Source organism: Oncorhynchus mykiss, chromosome 26 (assembly GCF_013265735.2).
Source record: "Oncorhynchus mykiss isolate Arlee chromosome 26, USDA_OmykA_1.1, whole genome shotgun sequence".
In the NCBI taxonomy this organism is placed as follows: Eukaryota; Metazoa; Chordata; class Actinopteri; order Salmoniformes; family Salmonidae; genus Oncorhynchus; species Oncorhynchus mykiss.
In genome coordinates, this window is record NC_048590.1 from 1,498,826 (window position 1) to 1,517,796 (window position 18,971).

At 48.4% G+C, this 18,971-nt stretch overlaps 2 protein-coding genes across 2 annotated transcripts in view; both read right to left on the reverse strand.

Moving 5' to 3' along the window:
• LOC110513655 (pyruvate dehydrogenase phosphatase regulatory subunit, mitochondrial-like) overlaps positions 1-560 on the reverse strand; it is a 38,357-nt gene extending 37,797 nt beyond the window's left edge. The window contains exon 1 of the mRNA XM_036964280.1: positions 411-560. The gene's annotated coding sequence lies outside the window, so the exon portion shown is untranslated. The remainder of the gene's footprint in view (positions 1-410) is intronic.
• A 9,037-nt stretch (positions 561-9,597) lies between these two features.
• The window catches only part of LOC110516758 (Golgi apparatus protein 1), a 74,486-nt gene continuing 65,112 nt past the window's right edge, over positions 9,598-18,971 (reverse strand). Inside the window, exons 22-23 of the mRNA XM_036963707.1 lie at positions 15,204-15,310; positions 9,598-10,895 (exon numbers count right to left, since the gene is read on the reverse strand). Of these exons, the coding sequence (XP_036819602.1) occupies positions 10,728-10,895; positions 15,204-15,310 (275 nt within the window). The 3' untranslated portion in view covers positions 9,598-10,727. The remainder of the gene's footprint in view (positions 10,896-15,203; positions 15,311-18,971) is intronic.

Genomic DNA, 18,971 nt, shown 5'->3' on the forward strand with positions numbered 1-18,971 from the left:
CAGGAGGATCACAACACAACAGGCCTGGAGGATCACAACACAACAGGCCTGGAGGATCACAACACAACAGGCCCGGAGGATCAGAACACAACAGGCCTGGAGGATCACATTAGCAAGCATGCAGACTTAGGTACTAGGTACCACAGCTAACTTTCGTACTGTCTTTCAAACAAGCTACAGTTAGCTAGCGAACTTTAGCTAACGTTAGTTGATCAGCTGGCTCAATGATAACTATCACTTCTTGCTAATGCCAACAGTAAATCTGAAGTTTGCTTGTGTTCGACCTTCGTCCCAAGGAGAACAACACCCCGATCCAAACGTCTTTGCATTGGTAGCAAAGCGGCCTTCTGACATTCGTCTAGCTAATGATAATGCTAGTTAGCATTATCATTACCATGTAGCAAACTCACCGACTCACTCCACTCCAAAAGTAATGAAATCTCTATTCGGCTTGAAGCAGATTTCAGTCCTGCGCCTCGATGACAGCAGAATGTTTCAGTCAGACCTTCTTCGGCCAAACAAACTGCATTGTTTATTTACACCGCCGTGAAACAGGCAACAAAAACGAACTACTTCCGGGTCGCGGATTTTTTTTGAAATCCGTCAGAATAAAAGTTCCATCCTGTATACTTGGTAAATTAATAATTATGAAAATTTGTACAATTATTTACAAAAATATAAACGCAACGATTTAAACCAATTTACTGAGTTACAGTTCATATAAGGAAATCAGTCAATTGAAATAAATTAATTCGACCTAATCTATGGATTTCACATGAAAACAGATATGCATATATTGGTCACATATACTCAGTGGTGGCCTGTCATTCAGGGCAGGTGAGCACCACCTGTTTTGAGACCCACCCGTTCAGAAAAAAAATACACGTTTTTCAGGTTATTTTTTACATAAATACATGTCACATATCAGTTTGCAAACAATGTAAAAAATAATAATATTTGAGTTAATAAAGCCGCATACAAACATGGTTGCTTTCTTGAGTATGGCATCTCCAAAATGCAGATGTTTCAGCCTAGCTTAGTGCTTTCTGTGGTGGAGGGGCAGCCAGTGGAAAATACAGAGTGTAGTGGTTAGTAATGTACTCTAGTTGCGCCGTGATTGGCTCACTTCTGTCACTCATCGGGACACTTTGTCAGCGCAAAATCTACAGAGAGAGCTTGAAAATTCAAGCCCCTTGGGTGCTGCCATAGATTTATTTTAGAAGTGCCCATCCAAGAAGGCTCAAAGTCATTGGCCGCAAATAAAGTGACATCAAATCACGTTATATCTACAGCAGTTTTAATTGGACTTTCAAAATCTTAGCTAGCAAGATAGACAAGCGGCCATCGTCACAAATCAACAATCTATTGGCAAATCCTTTTCAAACCTTGTCGAGAAATTATAAGATAAAAAAAACATTGGTGCTCATCGGCCATTGGACATTAACATTACACATGAATTTGGAAATCGCAAATATAACAATGGGTGATTTGGAAGGAACCTTTTACTGCTGCTCTTTAATTAATACATTTTTTTATGGTCTATTTTTTACTTAATACTTATTTTTCTTAAAACTGCATTGTTGGTTAGGGGCTTGTAAGCATTTCACTGTAAGGTTGTATTCGGCACATGTGACAAATACAATTTGATTTGATCAGTGGCTAACTGCAAGTGTTGCAAAGCAATCACTAGCTTGCTACTCAGTGGAGAGGGTGTGTGGTCCAAATCTGGGTTTAAGGGTTTCTTTTTCAAGCTTAAAAGGATAAACAGTCACATGTAACACTGTGGGCCAGAAAAGGTTGAATACATTGGCCACACTGTCAACCTAGTACAACTTCTGCCGCATTCAAAACAAGTGTAAACTTGGAACTGACTTCAGTGAGTTCAAGACAACTGGGAAAAAAACGAGCTCAGACTGGAAAAATACGCTTTCAATCCAACTCGGGAACTCAGGCCTCTTTCTAGAGCTCCGACCTGAAGATCACTGACGTCATGATTCAACCTTTAATACATTTTTTCGTTCCCAGTTATCTTGAAAGCACCATCAATCTAGAGAATGCCAGACTTTGATGACAAAATTTGCCCACAAGAAGAACCGCTGTGCCACCTTCCTGTTCAAGTGAGCACAGCACAACAATGTACGTCCAAAATGGTATTAAATGCTGCTGCAAAAATTATGTAATATGCCAGGGAGATATGTCCCTTCCCCCTCATAAGTTAGCCTACTGTTCTGACTTGGTGGTGCACATGTAGCCTATAGTCTGTTTAGAGAAATGCCATCATCGAGAATTGTAAGAGCTTTCATTGTCTACTCATACGCCCCCTTTATTTATCCTACGGTTCTGACTTGGTGTACAGGGAGAATACTGTAAGAACGGGCCATGTTTTGAATTCTGTCGCTGTACATTTCAAAAGTGCTGAACAAATACTTATACTGACTACATCCGTCTTAGCTCTTAAACAAAATTACGGATGTGAATTTGAATACATTGGCTAGCTAGTTAGCGGTGGTGCAGTAGCCAGTGTAATGGATGTGAAATGGCTAGCTAGTTAGCGGTGGTGCAGTAGCCAGTGTAACGGATGTGAAATGGCTAGCTAGTTAGCGGTGGTGCAGTAGCCAGTGTAACGGATGTGAAATGGCTAGCTAGTTAGCGGTGGTGCAGTAGCCAGTGTAACGGATGTGAAATGGCTAGCTAGTTAGCGGCGGTGCAGTTGTAACAGTATAATTTTTTTTAACCGTCCCCTCGCCCATACCCGGGCGCGAACCAGGGACCTTCTGCACACATCAACAACTGACACCCACAAAGCATCGTTACCCATCGCTCCACAAAAGCCACGGCCCTTGCAGAGCAAGGGGAACTACTACTTCAAGGTCTCAGAGCAAGTGACGTCACCGATTGAAACGCTATTTAGCGCACACTGCTAACTAAACTAGCCGTTTCACATCCGTTACACTCACCCCCCTTTTGACCTTCCTCCTTTTTCCGCAGCAACCAGTGATCCGGGTCAACAGCATCAATGTAACAGTATAATTTTAAACCGTCCCCTCGCCCATACCCGGGCGCGAACCAGGGACCTTCTGCACACATCACCCACGAAGCGTCGTTACCCATCGCTCCACAAAAGCCGCAAAAGCCGGAACTACTACTTCAAGGTCTCAGAGCAAGTGACGTCACCGATTGAAACGCTATTTAGCGCACACTGCTAACTAAACTAGCCGTTTCACATCCGTTACACAGTAGCCAGTGTAACGGATGTGAAATGGCTAGCTAGTTAGCGGTGGTGCAGTAGCCAGTGTAACGGATGTGAAATGGCTAGCTAGTTAGCGGTGGTGCAGTAGCCAGTGTAACGGATGTGAAATGGCTAGCTAATTAGCGGTGGTGCAGTAGCCAGTGTAACGGATGTGAAATGGCTAGCTAGTTAGCGGTGGTGCGCGCTAATAGCGTTTCAATCGGTGACGTCACTTGCTCTGAGACCTTGAAGTAGTGGTTCCCTTTACTCTGCAAGGGCACGGCTTTTGTGGAGCGATGGGTAACGATGCTTCGAGGGTGACTGTTGATATGTGCAGAGGGTCCCTGGTTCGCGCCCGGGTCGAGGCGAGGGGAAGGACTAAAGTTATACTATTACATCCGCTCATCGTTCCCTTGTACATCTCAATTGTCCGCATTAACCACATTTTGTTTAAGCGAAGCAGCCATATCAGATTTTTTTTTTTTGAAATGGCAGTAAATGAGGCTGAATTAACTGTTTCCCTGCCAGACAAGGCTCTACTGATAGCCAGGTGCAGCAGTGGTAAGGATCCCCTCCATGGTGCTGGAAACAAGGCTCCACTGATAGCCAGGTGTAGCGGTGGTAAGGATTCACTCCATGGTGCTGAAAATAAATCTCTGCTGTTGGGACAGCTTTATGTTGGCCCTAACAGTTAGTGGGCATCATTTGTCACCGTTATAGTGTAATTAATGTATTGTTTAGTGTTGTGGCTTTGCTGGCATGCGTCAACATTTTTTTGAGTTTGTCCCACCAAATGTACATGCTAAAATCACCACTGCATAAAACCAGTCAGTATCTGGTGTGACCACCGTGCAGCGCGACTCCTTCGCATGGAGTTGATCAGGCTGTTGATTGTGGAATGTTGCCCCACTCCTCTTCAATGGTTGTGCGAAGTTGCTGGATATTGGCGGGAACTGGAACACGCTGTCATACAAGTCGATCCAACAGTGGAGGCCCCTCAGAGGAGGATCATCCTCCTCAGTGAATTTATAAAACATTTAAAAAGTTAGCCTTTTTAGATAAAACTACACTAAATATATTCACGTCACCAAATAACTGATTCAAACAAACTGTTTTGCAATGTTGGGGTTTGGCCGTCATTGTAAATACGATTTTGTTCTTAACTGACTTGTCTAGTTAAATAAAGGTTAAATAAAAATTAAATATCCAATATGAAAAACGTACTGAACATCGTGTAATGCAAATGGGATAATTAACAATGGGATTTTAAAGTGTTTTCTAAAGTTGATTACAATTATACCAATAATATTATGAATATTATTACTAAATGTAGCATTCAAAATGTGTTGTTTTACCGTTACCATGATAACTATCTAGTATCATTTATTTTTAATGCTGCTAACAATAATGTCAATGCTATATTAGCATTTATGGCAAAAACTATATTTTTTTTATATTGTTAAACAAATTTCAAAATTTGCTAACATTTCCCCATAAACAGTAACTCATATCGACCTTTTTTATTATTTTTCACCATCTTCATTGCCGGACTTTTATATTGAAGGAAAACTGCCAAGGTCAGGGCATTATTCTTGCTGGTGGAACGGAGGTAATGTTTACGATCCCATCGCGGCTGCGTGAACAGCATCTTCACGAAACGTCATTGGTCATTACTGTACTAGTCAAATGTCAAAAAATGTCCACGTATTGTTTCGATACATTAATATTGTTCCATTTATGAGGAAAGGAGAGACTGCTCTTATCCAGTTGTCTTCAATACAAACATCTGTTAGAAATACATTGCTTTCCTATCGCATGACACCAACAGTCATTCTGAAATACATTGCTTTCCTATCGCATGACACCAACAGTCATTCTGAAATACATTGCTTTCCTATCGCATGACAGCAACAGTCATTCTGAAATACATTGCTTTCCTATCGCATGACACCAACAGTCATTCTGAAATACCCAACATGGACACCATGAGGTAAAAATATGCAGACAATTTTATTAAATTGACAAAATGTTCATCTGTACAGCAAAAAAAAAACACAAAATCTCAATATTACATCGTGGCATAACCTGAACAAAAAATATAACAGCAGATCCATAACGTTGTACAGAAAGAAAAGGACAAAACTGGTTATCATCATCAGTCTGTTTCAAATAAGTCTCACTTCAAATCGACGAAAACAGACAGGAAGAAGGACAAACTTTGTTTAAAATGAATAGAGCGTCCAGGTGTTGCTGAAGCAGGAGAGAGGTCCAGTTCCTGGAGAGCAGAGGAGCTATGTGACCTTCTCATGTAGTCCAAACGGTCTCACGGAGGGCCTCGGTGTCCAGACTCTCCCCTCGTTTCTGTTTCCAGGGTTGAGATGTGGAGGATGGTGGTGCCAGATTTACAACAGGGCCAGATCTGGCCCAATATGACCTCTAAAGGGGCCTAATGTTACTCTAAGGTCCAAGGCCCTTCTGTTATTTTCATAGGGAGACTGGAAGCCAAAACAGACACTCCATCTAAACATGAATCAGATTCTCAACTGCGATACATTTCTAGAAACATAAAACCCTTGTCACTTTCATATCACATCGAAATAATTTCACAAATGTAAAATACACATTTACTGAAGTGGTGTGAAGTCCTTCAGTGAAACGTTTTTGGGGTATCTGTACTTTATATGTTTACTTCACTACATTCCTAAATAAAATGTACTTTTTACTCCATACATTTTCCCTGACACCCAAAAAGTAAATGTTGATGCTTAGCAGGACAGGAAAATGGTCTAATTTATACACTTATCAAGAGAACACGGTCAAGAGAACACGGTCAAGAGAACATGGTCATTTATACTTTTACTTTTGATCTGTAAGTATAGTTTAGCAATTATGTTGCCTTTTTATACTGATGTATATTTAAAACCAAAGACTTTTAACTCAAAGAACAAACTTTTGTTTGAAATGAATAGAGCGTCCAGGTGTTGCTGAAGCAGGAGAGAGGTTCAGCTCCTGAAGAGCAGAGGTGCTTTGTGACCTTCTCATGTAGTAGTATTTTACTGGGTGACTCACTTTCACCTGAGTCATTTTCTATTAAAGTATCTTTACTTTTACTCAAGTATGATAATGTATTTTTTACACTGCTGCTGTACACCGTTTTGACCAGCTATATCACAGTTGCAGCCGATATTTCAGTGACAACACGTTTTCTGGCGGTCTGCTTCCATTACACACAGGTGTCAGGTGCATGCTAGATATCTAACTAGCACAGGTGTCAGGTGCATGCTAGATATCTAATTAGCACAGGTGTCAGGCGCATGCTAGATATCAAATTAGCACAGGTGTCAGGTGCATGCTAGATATCTAACTAGCACAGGTGTCAGGTGCATGCTAGATATCTAACTAGCACAGGTGTCAGGTGCATGCTAGATATCTAATTAGCACAGGTGTCAGGTGCATACTAGATATCTAATTAGCACAGGTGGTGTCTCGGTGGTCCGTCGACACTGTAACATGGATTCATTTAAACTGGACACAGCAGATCATCTAGATGACAGCGTCAACCGAGAAAATACCTTTCTGAAAACTCCCCCCCCCCCGACTCTAACACCATCTGATTCCTAATTAAAACAGAAAAACATTTCTCAAATAAATAGCTTCTCATTTTCAGTTTATTGAGAAAAAATTGTAATTATTGAATTAGAATCTCAGTTTATTTCCTGAACTGACCAACTTCTATTGGAATGGATCCCAACAGGCCCCTGACCTCTGACCTCTGTGGAGCAAGACATATTGAGGATGCATCCCAACAGGCCCTTGACCTCTGACCTCTGGAGCAAGACATATTGAGGATGCATCCCAAAATGCACCTCATTCCCTACATAGCGCACTACGTTTGACCACGACCCATAGGGCCCTGGTCCAAAGTAGTGCAGTTAATAGGGAATAGGGAGGCCTTTTGTTACAGAGACGCAGAACGACTTCCCTATTCAATGCTAGCAGCTATAACAGGAGCCACGTACTGTAGTAGGGACACAGTGGACGTAAACACAATAGAAAAACAACCTGACAACACACCATCATCATCACAGTCAAAACAACCAGCTCAGGTAGCAGAACAAACACATTTACAATCAACATGAATTGTTGTTCTTGTACAATATGACATTTATTTAACTTTAGCATTTACTAAAGGAGGCACATACATGACCAACAGGCCAGTGTCCCAAATGGAATCCTATCCCCTCTGTCGTGCACTACTATTGACCAGGACCCATAGGGTAAAGGGGACACTACTGTTGACCAGGGCCCATAGGGTAAAGGGGACACTACTGTTGACCAGGGCCCATAGGGTAAAGGGGACACTACTGTTGACCAGGGCCCATAAGGTGAAGGGGACACTACTGTTAACCAGGGCCCATAGGATAAAGGGGACACTACTGTTGACCAGGGCCCATAGAGTGAAGGGGGCACTACTGTTGACCAGGGCCCATAGGGTAAAGGGGACACTACTGTTGACCAGGGCCCATAGGGTAAAGGGGACACTACTGTTGACCAGGGCCCATAGGGTGAAGGGGACACTACTGTTGACCAGGGCTCATAGGGTGAAGGGGACACTACTGTTAACCAGGGCCCATAGGATAAAGGGGACACTACTGTTGACCAGGGCCCATAGGGTGAAGGGGACACTACTGTTAACCAGGGCCCATAGGGTAAAGGGGACACTACTGTTAACCAGGGCCCATAGGATAAAGGGGACACTACTGTTAACCAGGGCCAATATGATAAAGGGGACACTACTGTTAACCAGGGCCCATAGAGTGAAGGGGACACTACTGTTAACCAGGGCCCATAGGGTAAAGGGGACACCCCCCCGGGGACACCCCCCCGGGGACACCCCCCCCAACCCCCCCCCACCCATAGAGACTGGTAAAATCCACCATCATGTCTTCAAGGCGCCCCCCCACTCCTCATTGGACTGGACCGGGTTATCCAGATATGAGACACTTCATAAAAACTCTGAATCAATATTAGTAAACAATAAACAAGTCTGCAAAACAAACAAACAAACAACCAGTAGGACCAACAGCCTTCTTCAAGAGGAGGTTCAGGGCCAGTTTTAGGACCAGTAGGACCAACAGCCTTCTTCAAGAGGAGGTTCAGGGCCAGTTTTAGGACCAGTAGGACCAACAGCCTTCTTCAAGAGGAGGTTCAGGGCCAGTTTTAGGTCCAACAGTAGCCAGCTTCAAGAGGAGGTTCAGGGACAGTTTTAGGACCAGTAGGACCAACAGCCTTCTTCAAGAGGAGGTTCAGGGCCAGTTTTAGGACCAGTAGGACCAACAGCCTTCTTCAAGAGGAGGTTCAGGGCCAGTTTTAGGACCAACAGTATCCAGCTTCAAGAGAAGAGCCTGGGCCAGTTTTAGGACCAACAGCCTTCTTCAAGAGGAGGTTCAGGGCCAGTTTTAGGACCAACAGTATCCAGCTTCAAGAGAAGAGTCTGGGCCAGTTTTAGGACCAACAGCCTTCTTCAAGAGGAGGTTCAAGTTTTCGGTCCAACAGTAGCCAGCTTCAAGAGGAGGTTCAGGGCCAGTTTTAGGACCAACAGTATCCTGCTTCAGGAGGAGGGTCAGGGCCCGTTTTAGGTCCAACAGTATCCTGCTTCAGGAGGAGGTTCAGGGCCAGTTTTAGGACCAACAGCCTGCTTCAGGAGGAGGTTCAGGGCCAGTTTTAGGACCAGTAGGACCAACAGCCTTCTTCAAGAGGAGGTTCAGGGACAGTTTTAGGTCCAACAGTAGCCAGCTTCAAGAGGAGAGTCTGGGCCAGTTTTAGGACCAACAGTAGCCAGCTTAAAGAGGAGGTTCAGGGCCAGTTTTAGGACCAGTAGGACCAACAGCCTGCTTCAGGAGGTGGTTCAGGGCCAGTTTTAGGACCAACAATATCCTACTTCAGAAGGAGGTTCAGAACCAGTTTTAGGACCAACAGTATCCTGCTTCAGGAGGAGGTTCAGGGCCAGTTTTAGGACCAACAGTATCCTACTTCAGGAGGAGGTTCAGAGCCAGTTTTAGGACCAGTAGGGCCAACAGTAACCTGCTTCAGGAGGTTGTTAAGGGCCAGTTTTAGGACCAACAGTATCCTGCTTCAGGAGGAGGTTCAGGGCCAGTTTTAGGACCAACAGTATCCTACTTCAGGAGGAGGTTCAGAGCCAGTTTTAGGACCAGTAGGGCCAACAGTATCCTGCTTCAGGAGGAGGTTCAGGGCCAGTTTTAGGACCAACAGTATCCTACTTCAGGAGGAGGTTCAGAGCCAGTTTTAGGACCAGTAGGGCCAACAGTATCCTGCTTCAGGAGGAGGTTAAGGGTCAGTTTTAGGACCAACAGTATCCTGCTTCGGGAGGTGGTTCAGGGCCAGTTTTAGGACCAGTAGGGCCAACAGTATCCTGCTTCAGGAGGAGGTTCAGGGCCAGTTTTAGGACCAACAGTGTTCTGCTTCAGGGGGAGGTTCAGGGCCAGTTTTAGGACCAACAATATCCTGCTCCAGGAGGAGGTTCAGGGCCAGTTTTAGGACCAACAGTATCCTGCTTCAGGAGGATGTTCAGGGCCAGTTTTAGGACCAACAGTATCCTGCTTCAGGAGGTGGTTCAGGGCCAGTTTTAGGACCAACAGTATCCTGCTTCAGCAGGAGGTTCAGGGCCAGTTTTAGGACCAACAGTATCCTGCTTCAGGAGGAGGTTCAGGGCCAGTTTTAGGACCAACAATATCCTGCTCCAGGAGGAGGTTCAGGGCCAGTTTTAGGACCAACAGTATCCTGCTTCAGCAGGTGGTTCAGGGCCAGTTTTAGGACCAACAGTATCCTGCTTCAGGAGGAGGTTCAGGGCCAGTTTTAGGACCAACAGTATCCTGCTTCAGCAGGTGGTTCAGGGCCAGTTTTAGGACCAACAGTATCCTGCTTCAGGAGGAGGTTCAGGGCCAGTTTTAGGACCAGTAGGACCAACAGTATCCTGTTTCAGGAGGTGTTTCAGGGCAACTTCTCAGTAGTAGTGGAGTGGATCAGTTTCTGGTGGGGGGGTGTCTTAACATGCCTCCTCTGGCTCTGTGGAGCTTGGCTGGTTACGGGTGGACCCCAAGACTGGGGCTCTGGGTGGTGATAGGGGGGCTGGAGAGGGGCGGAGGTGGCTGGGGCAAGCCCGGGCTGTTTTTTTTTAGTTGGGCCTTTGGAAGAGACAGTCTGTTTCTGCCTACCAGGTGGAACCCTGTTCCCTACATAGTGCAGTACTTCTGACCAGAGACCCATAGAGTTAGTTCTCACACAAAGCCAGTTGATGAAGTGGACCAAGGAGATGACAACATTGATATTTTTCTGTGATGTCAGGTCCAGGTATGAAGGATCCCCACAGGGCTCTGGTCACAAGTAGTGCACTATATAGGCAATAGTACCATTTGGGAGTCAGTCTGTCCCAGGGAGGTCCGTCCGTCCCAGGGAGGTCCGTTCATCCCCCCTCTCTCTACCTGTCCTTCAGTTCCCTGGTGACTCTCTTGGTGATGCGTCCACACAGCAGGCCGACCAGGAAGAGGACAATCACCCCCAGGGAGATTATAAACAGGATGTAATTCTTAGAGGGGGAGGTCATCACCTGCATGGCAAGGTCTGAAAAACCCTCTGCTGGAGCGACCTGGGGGGGAGAGGGGGAATTATTAGAGGGGGAGGTCACCACCTGAGGGGGGGAGAGGGGGAATTATTAGAGGGGGAGGTCGCCACCTGGGGGGGAGATCACTACCTGGGGGGGAAAGAGAGGGAATTATTAGAGGGGGAGGTCACCACCTGGGGGGGGGGGGGGGGGGGGGGGGAAATATTAGAGGGGGAGGTCACCACCTGGGGGGGAGAGAGGGGATTATTAGAGGGGGAGATCACTACCTGGGGGGGAGAGAGAGGGAATTATTAGAGGGGGAGGTCACCACCTGGGGGGAGAGAGGTTATTAAAGGGGAACCCATTGCAGCAACCAGGTTATTAAAGGGGAAACCACTGCAGGTGTCAGGTTATTAAAGGGGAAACCACTGCAGGTGTCAGGTTATTAAAGGGGAAACCACTGCAGGTGTCAGGTTATTAAAGGGGAAACCACTGCAGGTGTCAGGTTATTCAAGGGGAACCCACTGCAGGTGTCAGATTATTAAAGGGGAAACCACTGCAGGTGTCAGGTTATTAAAGGGGAAACCACTGCAGGTGTCTGGTTATTAAAGGGGAAACCACTGCAGGTTATTAAAGGGGAAACCACTGCAGATTATTAAAGGGGAAACCACTGCAGGTTATTAAAGGGGAAACCACTGCAGGTGTCAGGTTATTAAAGGGGAACCCACTGCAGGTGTCACGTTATTAAAGGGGAAACCACTGCAGGTGTCAGATTATTAAAGGGGAAACCACTGCAGATGTCAGGTTATTAAAGGGGAAACCACTGCAGCTGCCAGGTTATTAAAGGGGAAACCACTGCAGGTGTCAGGTTATTAAAGGGGAAACCACTGCAGGTGTCTGGTTATTAAAGGGGAAACCACTGCAGGTTATTAAAGGGGAAACCACTGCAGATTATTAAAGGGGAAACCACTGCAGCTGCCAGGTTATTAAAGGGGAAACCACTGCAGCTGTCAGGTTATTAAAGGGGAAACCACTGCAGGTTATTAAAGGGGAACCCACTGCAGGTGTCAGGTTATTAAAGGGGAAACCACTGCAGCTGTCAGGTTATTAAAGGGGAAACCACTGCAGCTGTCAGGTTATTAAAGGGGAAACCACTGCAGGTTTTTAAAGGGGGAACCACTGCAGGTTATTAAAGGGGAAACCACTGCAGGTGTCAGGTTATTAAAGGGGAAACCACTGCAGGTGTCAGGTTATTAAAGGGGAAACCACTGCAGATGTCAGGTTATTAAAGGGGAAACCACTGCAGCTGCCAGGTTATTAAAGGGGAAACCACTGCAGGTGTCAGGTTATTAAAGGGGAAACCACTGCAGGTGTCTGGTTATTAAAGGGGAAACCACTGCAGGTTATTAAAGGGGAAACCACTGCAGATTATTAAAGGGGAAACCACTGCAGGTTATTAAAGGGGAAACCACTGCAGCTGCCAGGTTATTAAAGGGGAACCCACTGCAGCTGCCAGGTTATTAAAGGGGAACCCACTGCAGCTGTCAGGTTATTAAAGGGGAAACCACGGCAGCTGCCAGGTTATTAAAGGGGAACCCACTTCAGCTGCCAGGTTATTAAAGGGGAACCCACTGCAGGTGTCAGGTTATTAAAGGGGAAACCACTGCAGGTGTCTGGTTATTAAAGGGGAAACCACTGCAGGTGTCTGGTTATTAAAGGGGAAACCACTGCAGGTGTCAGGTTATTCAAGGGGAAACCACTGCAGGTGTCAGATTATTAAAGGGGAAACCACTGCAGGTTATTAAAGGGGAAACCACTGCAGCTGCCAGGTTATTAAAGGGGAAACCACTGCAGGTTATTAAAGGGGAACCCACTGCAGGTGTCAGGTTATTAAAGGGGAACCCACTGCAGGTGTCAGGTTATTAAAGGGGAAACCACTGCAGGTGTCAGGTTATTCAAGGGGAAACCACTGCAGGTGTCAGATTATTAAAGGGGAAACCACTGCAGGTTATTAAAGGGGAAACCACTGCAGCTGCCAGGTTATTAAAGGGGAAACCACTGCAGGTTATTAAAGGGGAACCCACTGCAGGTGTCAGGTTATTAAAGGGGAACCCACTGCAGGTGTCAGGTTATTAAAGGGGAACCCACTGCAGCTGCCAGGTTATTAAAGGGGAAACCACTGCAGGTGTCAGATTATTAAAGGGGAACCCACTGCAGGTGTCAGGTTATTAAAGGGGAACCCACTGCAGCTGCCAGGTTATTAAAGGGGAAACCACTGCAGCTGTCAGGTTATTAAAGGGGAAACCACTGCAGGTGTCAGGTTATTAAAGGGGAAACCACTGCAGGTTATTAAAGGGGAAACCACTGCAGGTTATTAAAGGGGAAACCACTGCAGGTGTCAGGTTATTAAAGGGGAAACCACTGCAGCTGTCAGGTTATTAAAGGGGAAACCACTGCAGGTGTCAGGTTATTAAAGGAGAAACCACTGCAGGTTATTAAAGGGGAAACCACTGCAGGTGTCAGGTTATTAAAGGGGAAACCACTGCAGGTGTCAGGTTATTAAAGGGGAAACCACTGCAGGTGTCAGGTTATTAAAGGGGAAACCACTGCAGGTGTCAGGTTATTAAAGGGGAAACCACTGCAGGTGTCTGGTTATTAAAGGGGAAACCACTGCAGGTTATTAAAGGGGAAACCACTGCAGGTTATTAAAGGGGAAACCACTGCAGGTTATTAAAGGGGAAACCACTGCAGCTGGCAGGTTATTAAAGGGGAACCCACTGCAGGTGTCAGGTTATTAAAGGGGAACCCACTGCAGCTGCCAGGTTATTAAAGGGGAACCCACTGCAGCTGTCAGGTTATTAAAGGGGAAACCACTGCAGGTGTCAGGTTATTAAAGGGGAAACCACTGCAGGTTATTAAAGGGGAAACCACTGCAGGTGTCAGGTTATTAAAGGGGAAACCACTGCAGCTGTCAGGTTATTAAAGGGGAAACCACTGCAGGTGTCAGGTTATTAAAGGAGAAACCACTGCAGGTTATTAAAGGGGAAACCACTGCAGGTGTCAGGTTATTAAAGGGGAAACCACTGCAGGTGTCAGGTTATTAAAGGGGAAACCACTGCAGCAACCAGGTTATTAAAGGGGAACCCACTGCAGCTGCCAGGTTATTAAAGGGGAAACCACTGCAGGTGTCAGGTTATTAAAGGGGAAACCACTGCAGGTTATTAAAGGGGAAACCACTGCAGCTGCCAGGTTATTAAAGGGGAAACCACTGCAGGTGTCAGGTTATTAAAGGGGAACCCACTGCAGCTGCCAGGTTATTAAAGGGGGACCCACTGCAGCTGTCAGGTTATTAAAGGGGAAACCACTGCAGGTGTCAGGTTATTAAAGGGGAAACCACTGCAAGTGTCAGATTATTAAAGGGGAAACCACTGCAGGTGTCAGGTTATTAAAGGGGAAACCACTGCAGGTTATTAAACGGGAAACCACTGCAGCTGCCAGGTTATTAAAGGGGGACCCACTGCAGCTGTCAGGTTATTAAAGGGGAAACCACTGCAGGTGTCAGGTTATTAAAGGGGAAACCACTGCAGGTGTCAGATTATTAAAGGGGAAACCACTGCAGGTGTCAGGTTATTAAAGGGGAAACCACTGCAGGTTATTAAAGGGGAAACCACTGCAGCTGCCAGGTTATTAAAGGGGAAACCACTGCAGGTGTCAGGTTATTAAAGGGGAACCCACTGCAGCTGCCAGGTTATTAAAGGGGGACCCACTGCAGCTGTCAGGTTATTAAAGGGGAAACCACTGCAGGTGTCAGGTTATTAAAGGGGAAACCACTGCAGGTGTCAGATTATTAAAGGGGAAACCACTGCAGGTGTCAGGTTATTAAAAGGGAAACCACTGCAGGTTATTAAAGGGGAAACCACTGCAGCTGCCAGGTTATTAAAGGGGAAACCACTGCAGGTGTCAGGTTATTAAAGGGGAAACCACTGCAGGTGTCAGATTATTAAAGGGGAAACCACTGCAGGTGTCAGGTTATTAAAGGGGAAACCACTGCAGGTGTCAGGTTATTAAAGGGGAAACCACTGCAGGTGTCAGGTTATTAAAGGGGAAACCACTGCAGGTGTCAGGTTATTAAAGGGGAAACCACTGCATCAACCAGGTTATTAAAGGGGAACCCACTGCAGGTGTCAGGTTATTAAAGGGGAAACCACTGCAGGTGTCAGGTTATTAAAGGGGAAGCCACTGCAGGTTATTAAAGGGGAAACACTGCAGGTGTCAGGTTATTAAAGGGGAAGCCACTGCAGGTTATTAAAGGGGAAACACTGCAGGTGTCAGGTTAAATGAGTGTACATTAACCTTGGCAGCGTAGCTCCACATGTCCATGCGGTCCTGGAGTCTCTTCTTACACTCTGGCTGCAGACGGACTCTCTTATCCTGCAACGACTCCAGTAGACATGACATCTCTGGTAGGGAGGGGGGAGAGAGAGAGAGCGAGGGGGGAGAGAGAGAGAGCGAGGGGGGAGAGAGAGAGCGAGGGAGGGGGGGAGAGAGAGAGCGAGGGAGGGGGGAGAGAGAGAGAGCGAGGGAGGGGGGAGAGAGAGAGAGCGAGGGAGGGGGGAGAGAGAGAGCGAGGGAGGGGGGAGAGAGAGAGCGAGGGAGGGGGGAGAGAGAGAGCGAGGGAGGGGGGAGAGAGAGAGCGAGGGAGGGGGGAGAGAGAGAGCGAGGGAGGGGGGAGAGAGAGAGCGAGCGAGCGAGCGAGGGGGGAGAGAGCGAGCGAGGGGGGAGAGAGCGAGCGAGGGGGGAGAGAGCGAGCGAGGGGGGAGAGAGCGAGCGAGGGGGGAGAGAGCGAGCGAGGGGGGAGAGAGCGAGCGAGGGGGCAGAGAGAGAGCGAGGGGGCAGAGAGAGAGCGAGGGGGCAGAGAGAGAGCGAGGGGGCAGAGAGAGAGCGAGGGGGCAGAGAGAGAGCGAGGGGGCAGAGAGAGAGCGAGGGGGCAGAGAGAGAGCGAGGGGGGAGAGAGAGAGCGAGGGGGCAGAGAGAGAGCGAGGGGGCAGAGAGAGAGCGAGGGGGCAGAGAGAGAGCGAGGGGGGAGAGAGAGAGCGAGGGGGGAGAGAGAGAGCGAGGGGGGAGAGAGAGAGCGAGGGGGGAGAGAGAGAGCGAGGGGGGGAGAGAGAGAGCGAGGGGGGAGAGAGAGAGCGAGGGGGAGAGAGAGAGCGAGGGGGGAGAGAGAGAGCGAGGGGAGTTAGGGCACAGCGGTGTACAAAGTTGAATCACATAAATGTTGAACAGAACCTTCAGTAGTCGTACACCGGCTGTGGTCCATTCCAATATGTTGTCTTTCTGGAATGGAACACAGCCGGTGTCTGAACTGTTGTGTTAATAATCACAAGGTGAAGGCTGAGGCCTGGAAATGTTCTAAACCAGAGAGTAGGAGACCATCAAGCCAAGCACCAAGCACCGAGCCAAGCACAGAGCCAAGCACCAAGCCAAGCACCAAGCCAAGCCAAGCACCAAGCCAAGCCAAGCACCAAGCCAAGCCAAGCACCAAGCCAAGCCAAGCACCAAGCCAAGCCAAGCACCAAGCACCGAGCCAAGCACCGAGCCAAGCAGAGCCAAGCACCGAGCCAAGCACCAAGCCAATCCAAGCCAAGCACCAAGCCAAGCCAAGCACCAAGCCAAGCACCAAGCCAAGCCAAGCACCAAGCCAAGCCAAGCACCAAGCCAAGCACCAAGCCAAGCACCAAGCCAAGAAACAAGCAAAGCAACAAGCCAAGCAACAAGCCAAGCAACAAGCCAAGCAACAAGCCAAGAACTAAGCACCAAGCACCGAGCCAAGCACCAAGCCAAGCACCAAGCCAAGCACCAAGCCAAGCACCAAGCCAAGCACCAAGCCCAGGACCAAGCCCAGGACCAAGCACCAAGCCAAGCACCAAGCCAAGCCAAGCACCAAGCCAAGCCAAGCACCAAGCCAAGCACCAAGCCAAGCACCAAGCCAAGCCAAGCCAAGCCAAGCCAAGCCAAGCCAAGCAAAGCACCAATCACTAAGCCAAGGACCAAGCTAAGCACCAATCACTAAGCCAAGGACCAAGCTGAGCACCAAGCCAAGCACCAAGCACCAAGCCAAGGACCAAGCCCAGGACCAAGCCAAGCACCAAGCATCAAGCCAAGCACCAAGCCCAGGACCAAGCCAAGCACCAAGCCAAGCACCAAGCCAAGCACCAAGCCAAGCACCAAGTACAAAGCCAAGCACCAAGCCCAAGCAAAGCACCAAGCCAAGCACACAGCAAAGCACCAAGCCAAGCACCAAGTACAAAGCCAAGCACCAAGCCCAAGCAAAGCACCAAGCCAAGCACCAAGCACCAAGCCAAGCACCAAGCAAAGCACCAAGCACCAAGCCAAGCACCAAGCGCCAAGCACCAAGCCAAGCACCAAGCAAAGCACCAAGCCAAGCACCAAGCACCAAGCCAAGCACCAAGCAAAGCACCAAGCCAAGCACCAAGCAAAGCACCAAGCCAAGCACCAAGCCAAGCACCAAGCCAAGCACCAAGCCAAGCACCAAGCCATGCACCAAGCCAAGCCAAGCCAAGCACCAAGCCAAGCACCAAGCCAAGCACCAAGCCAAGCACCAAGCCAAGCCAAGCACCAAGCCAAGCCCCAAGCCAAGCACCAAGCCAAGCACCAAGCCAAGCCAAGCACCAAGCCAAGCCAAGCACCAAGCCAAGCACCAAGCCAAGCCCCAAGCCAAGCACCAAGCCAAGCACCAAGCCAAGCCAAGCACCAAGCCAAGCCAAGCACCAAGCCAAGCACCAAGCGCCAAGCCAAGCACCAAGCCAAGCACCAAGCCAAGCACCAAGCCAAGCACCAAGCCAAGCACCAAGCCATGCACCAAGCCAAGCACCAAGCCAAGCACCAAGCCATGCACCAAGCCAAGCCAAGCCAAGCACCAAGCCAAGCACCAAGCCAAGCACCAAGCCAAGCACCAAGCCAAGCCAAGCACCAAGCCAAGCCCCAAGCCAAGCACCAAGCCAAGCACCAAGCCAAGCCAAGCACCAAGCCAAGCCAAGCACCAAGCCAAGCCAAGCACCAAGCCAAGCACCAAGCACTAAGCCAAGGACCAAGCCAAGGACCAAGCCAAGGACCAAGCCAAGGACCAAGCCAAGGACCAAGCCAAGCACCAATCACCAAGCCAAGCACCAATCACCAAGCCAAGCACCAAGCCAAGAACCAAGCCAAGAACCAAGCCAAGCACCAAGCCAAGCACCAAGCCAAGCACCAAGCACCAAGCCAAGAACCAAGCACCAAGCCAAGAACCAAGCACCAAGCCAAGAACCAAGCACCAAGCCAAGAACCAAGCACCAAGCCAAGCACTAAACACCAAGCCAAGCACTAAGCACCGAGCCAAGCACCAAGCACCAAACCAAGCACCGAGCCAAGCACCGAGCCAAGCACCGAGCCAAGCACCGATCCAAGCACCGAGCCAAGCCAAGCACCAAGCCAAGCCAAGCACCAAGCCAAGCCAAGCACCAAGCCAAGCCAAGCACCAAGCCAAGCACTAAGCACCGAGCCAAGCACCAAACCAAGCACCAAGCCAAGCACCAAGCACCAAGCCAAGCACCAAGACAAGCACTAAGCACCAAAACAAGCGCCAAGCCAAGCGCCAAGCACCGAGCCAAGCACCGAGCACCGAGCCAAGCACCGAGCCAAGCACCGAGCACCAAGCCAAGCACAGAGCCAAGCACCAAGCCAAGCACCGAGCCAAGCACCGAGCCAAGCACCGAGCCAAGCCAAGTACCGAGCCAAGCCAAGCACCGAGCCAAGCACCAAGCCAAGCACCAAGCCAAGCACCAAGCCTAGCACCAAGACAAGCACTAAGCACCAAGCCAAGCACCAAGCCAAGCACCAAGCACCGAGCCAAGCACCGAGCCAAGCACCGAGCCAAGCACCAAGCCAAGCACCAAGCCAGCTTCCTAGGGCTTATGCCTTGTTCTTATGCTGAGTGACTCAAACATTAGAACTAAATCAATGGGGGGAATTTTAGATTCTCCCTGTGTCACGATTGTCCTCTTCTTCTGACGAGGAGTAAGAGAGGTCGGAGGACCAATGCGCTGCGTGGTAAGTGTCCATTTT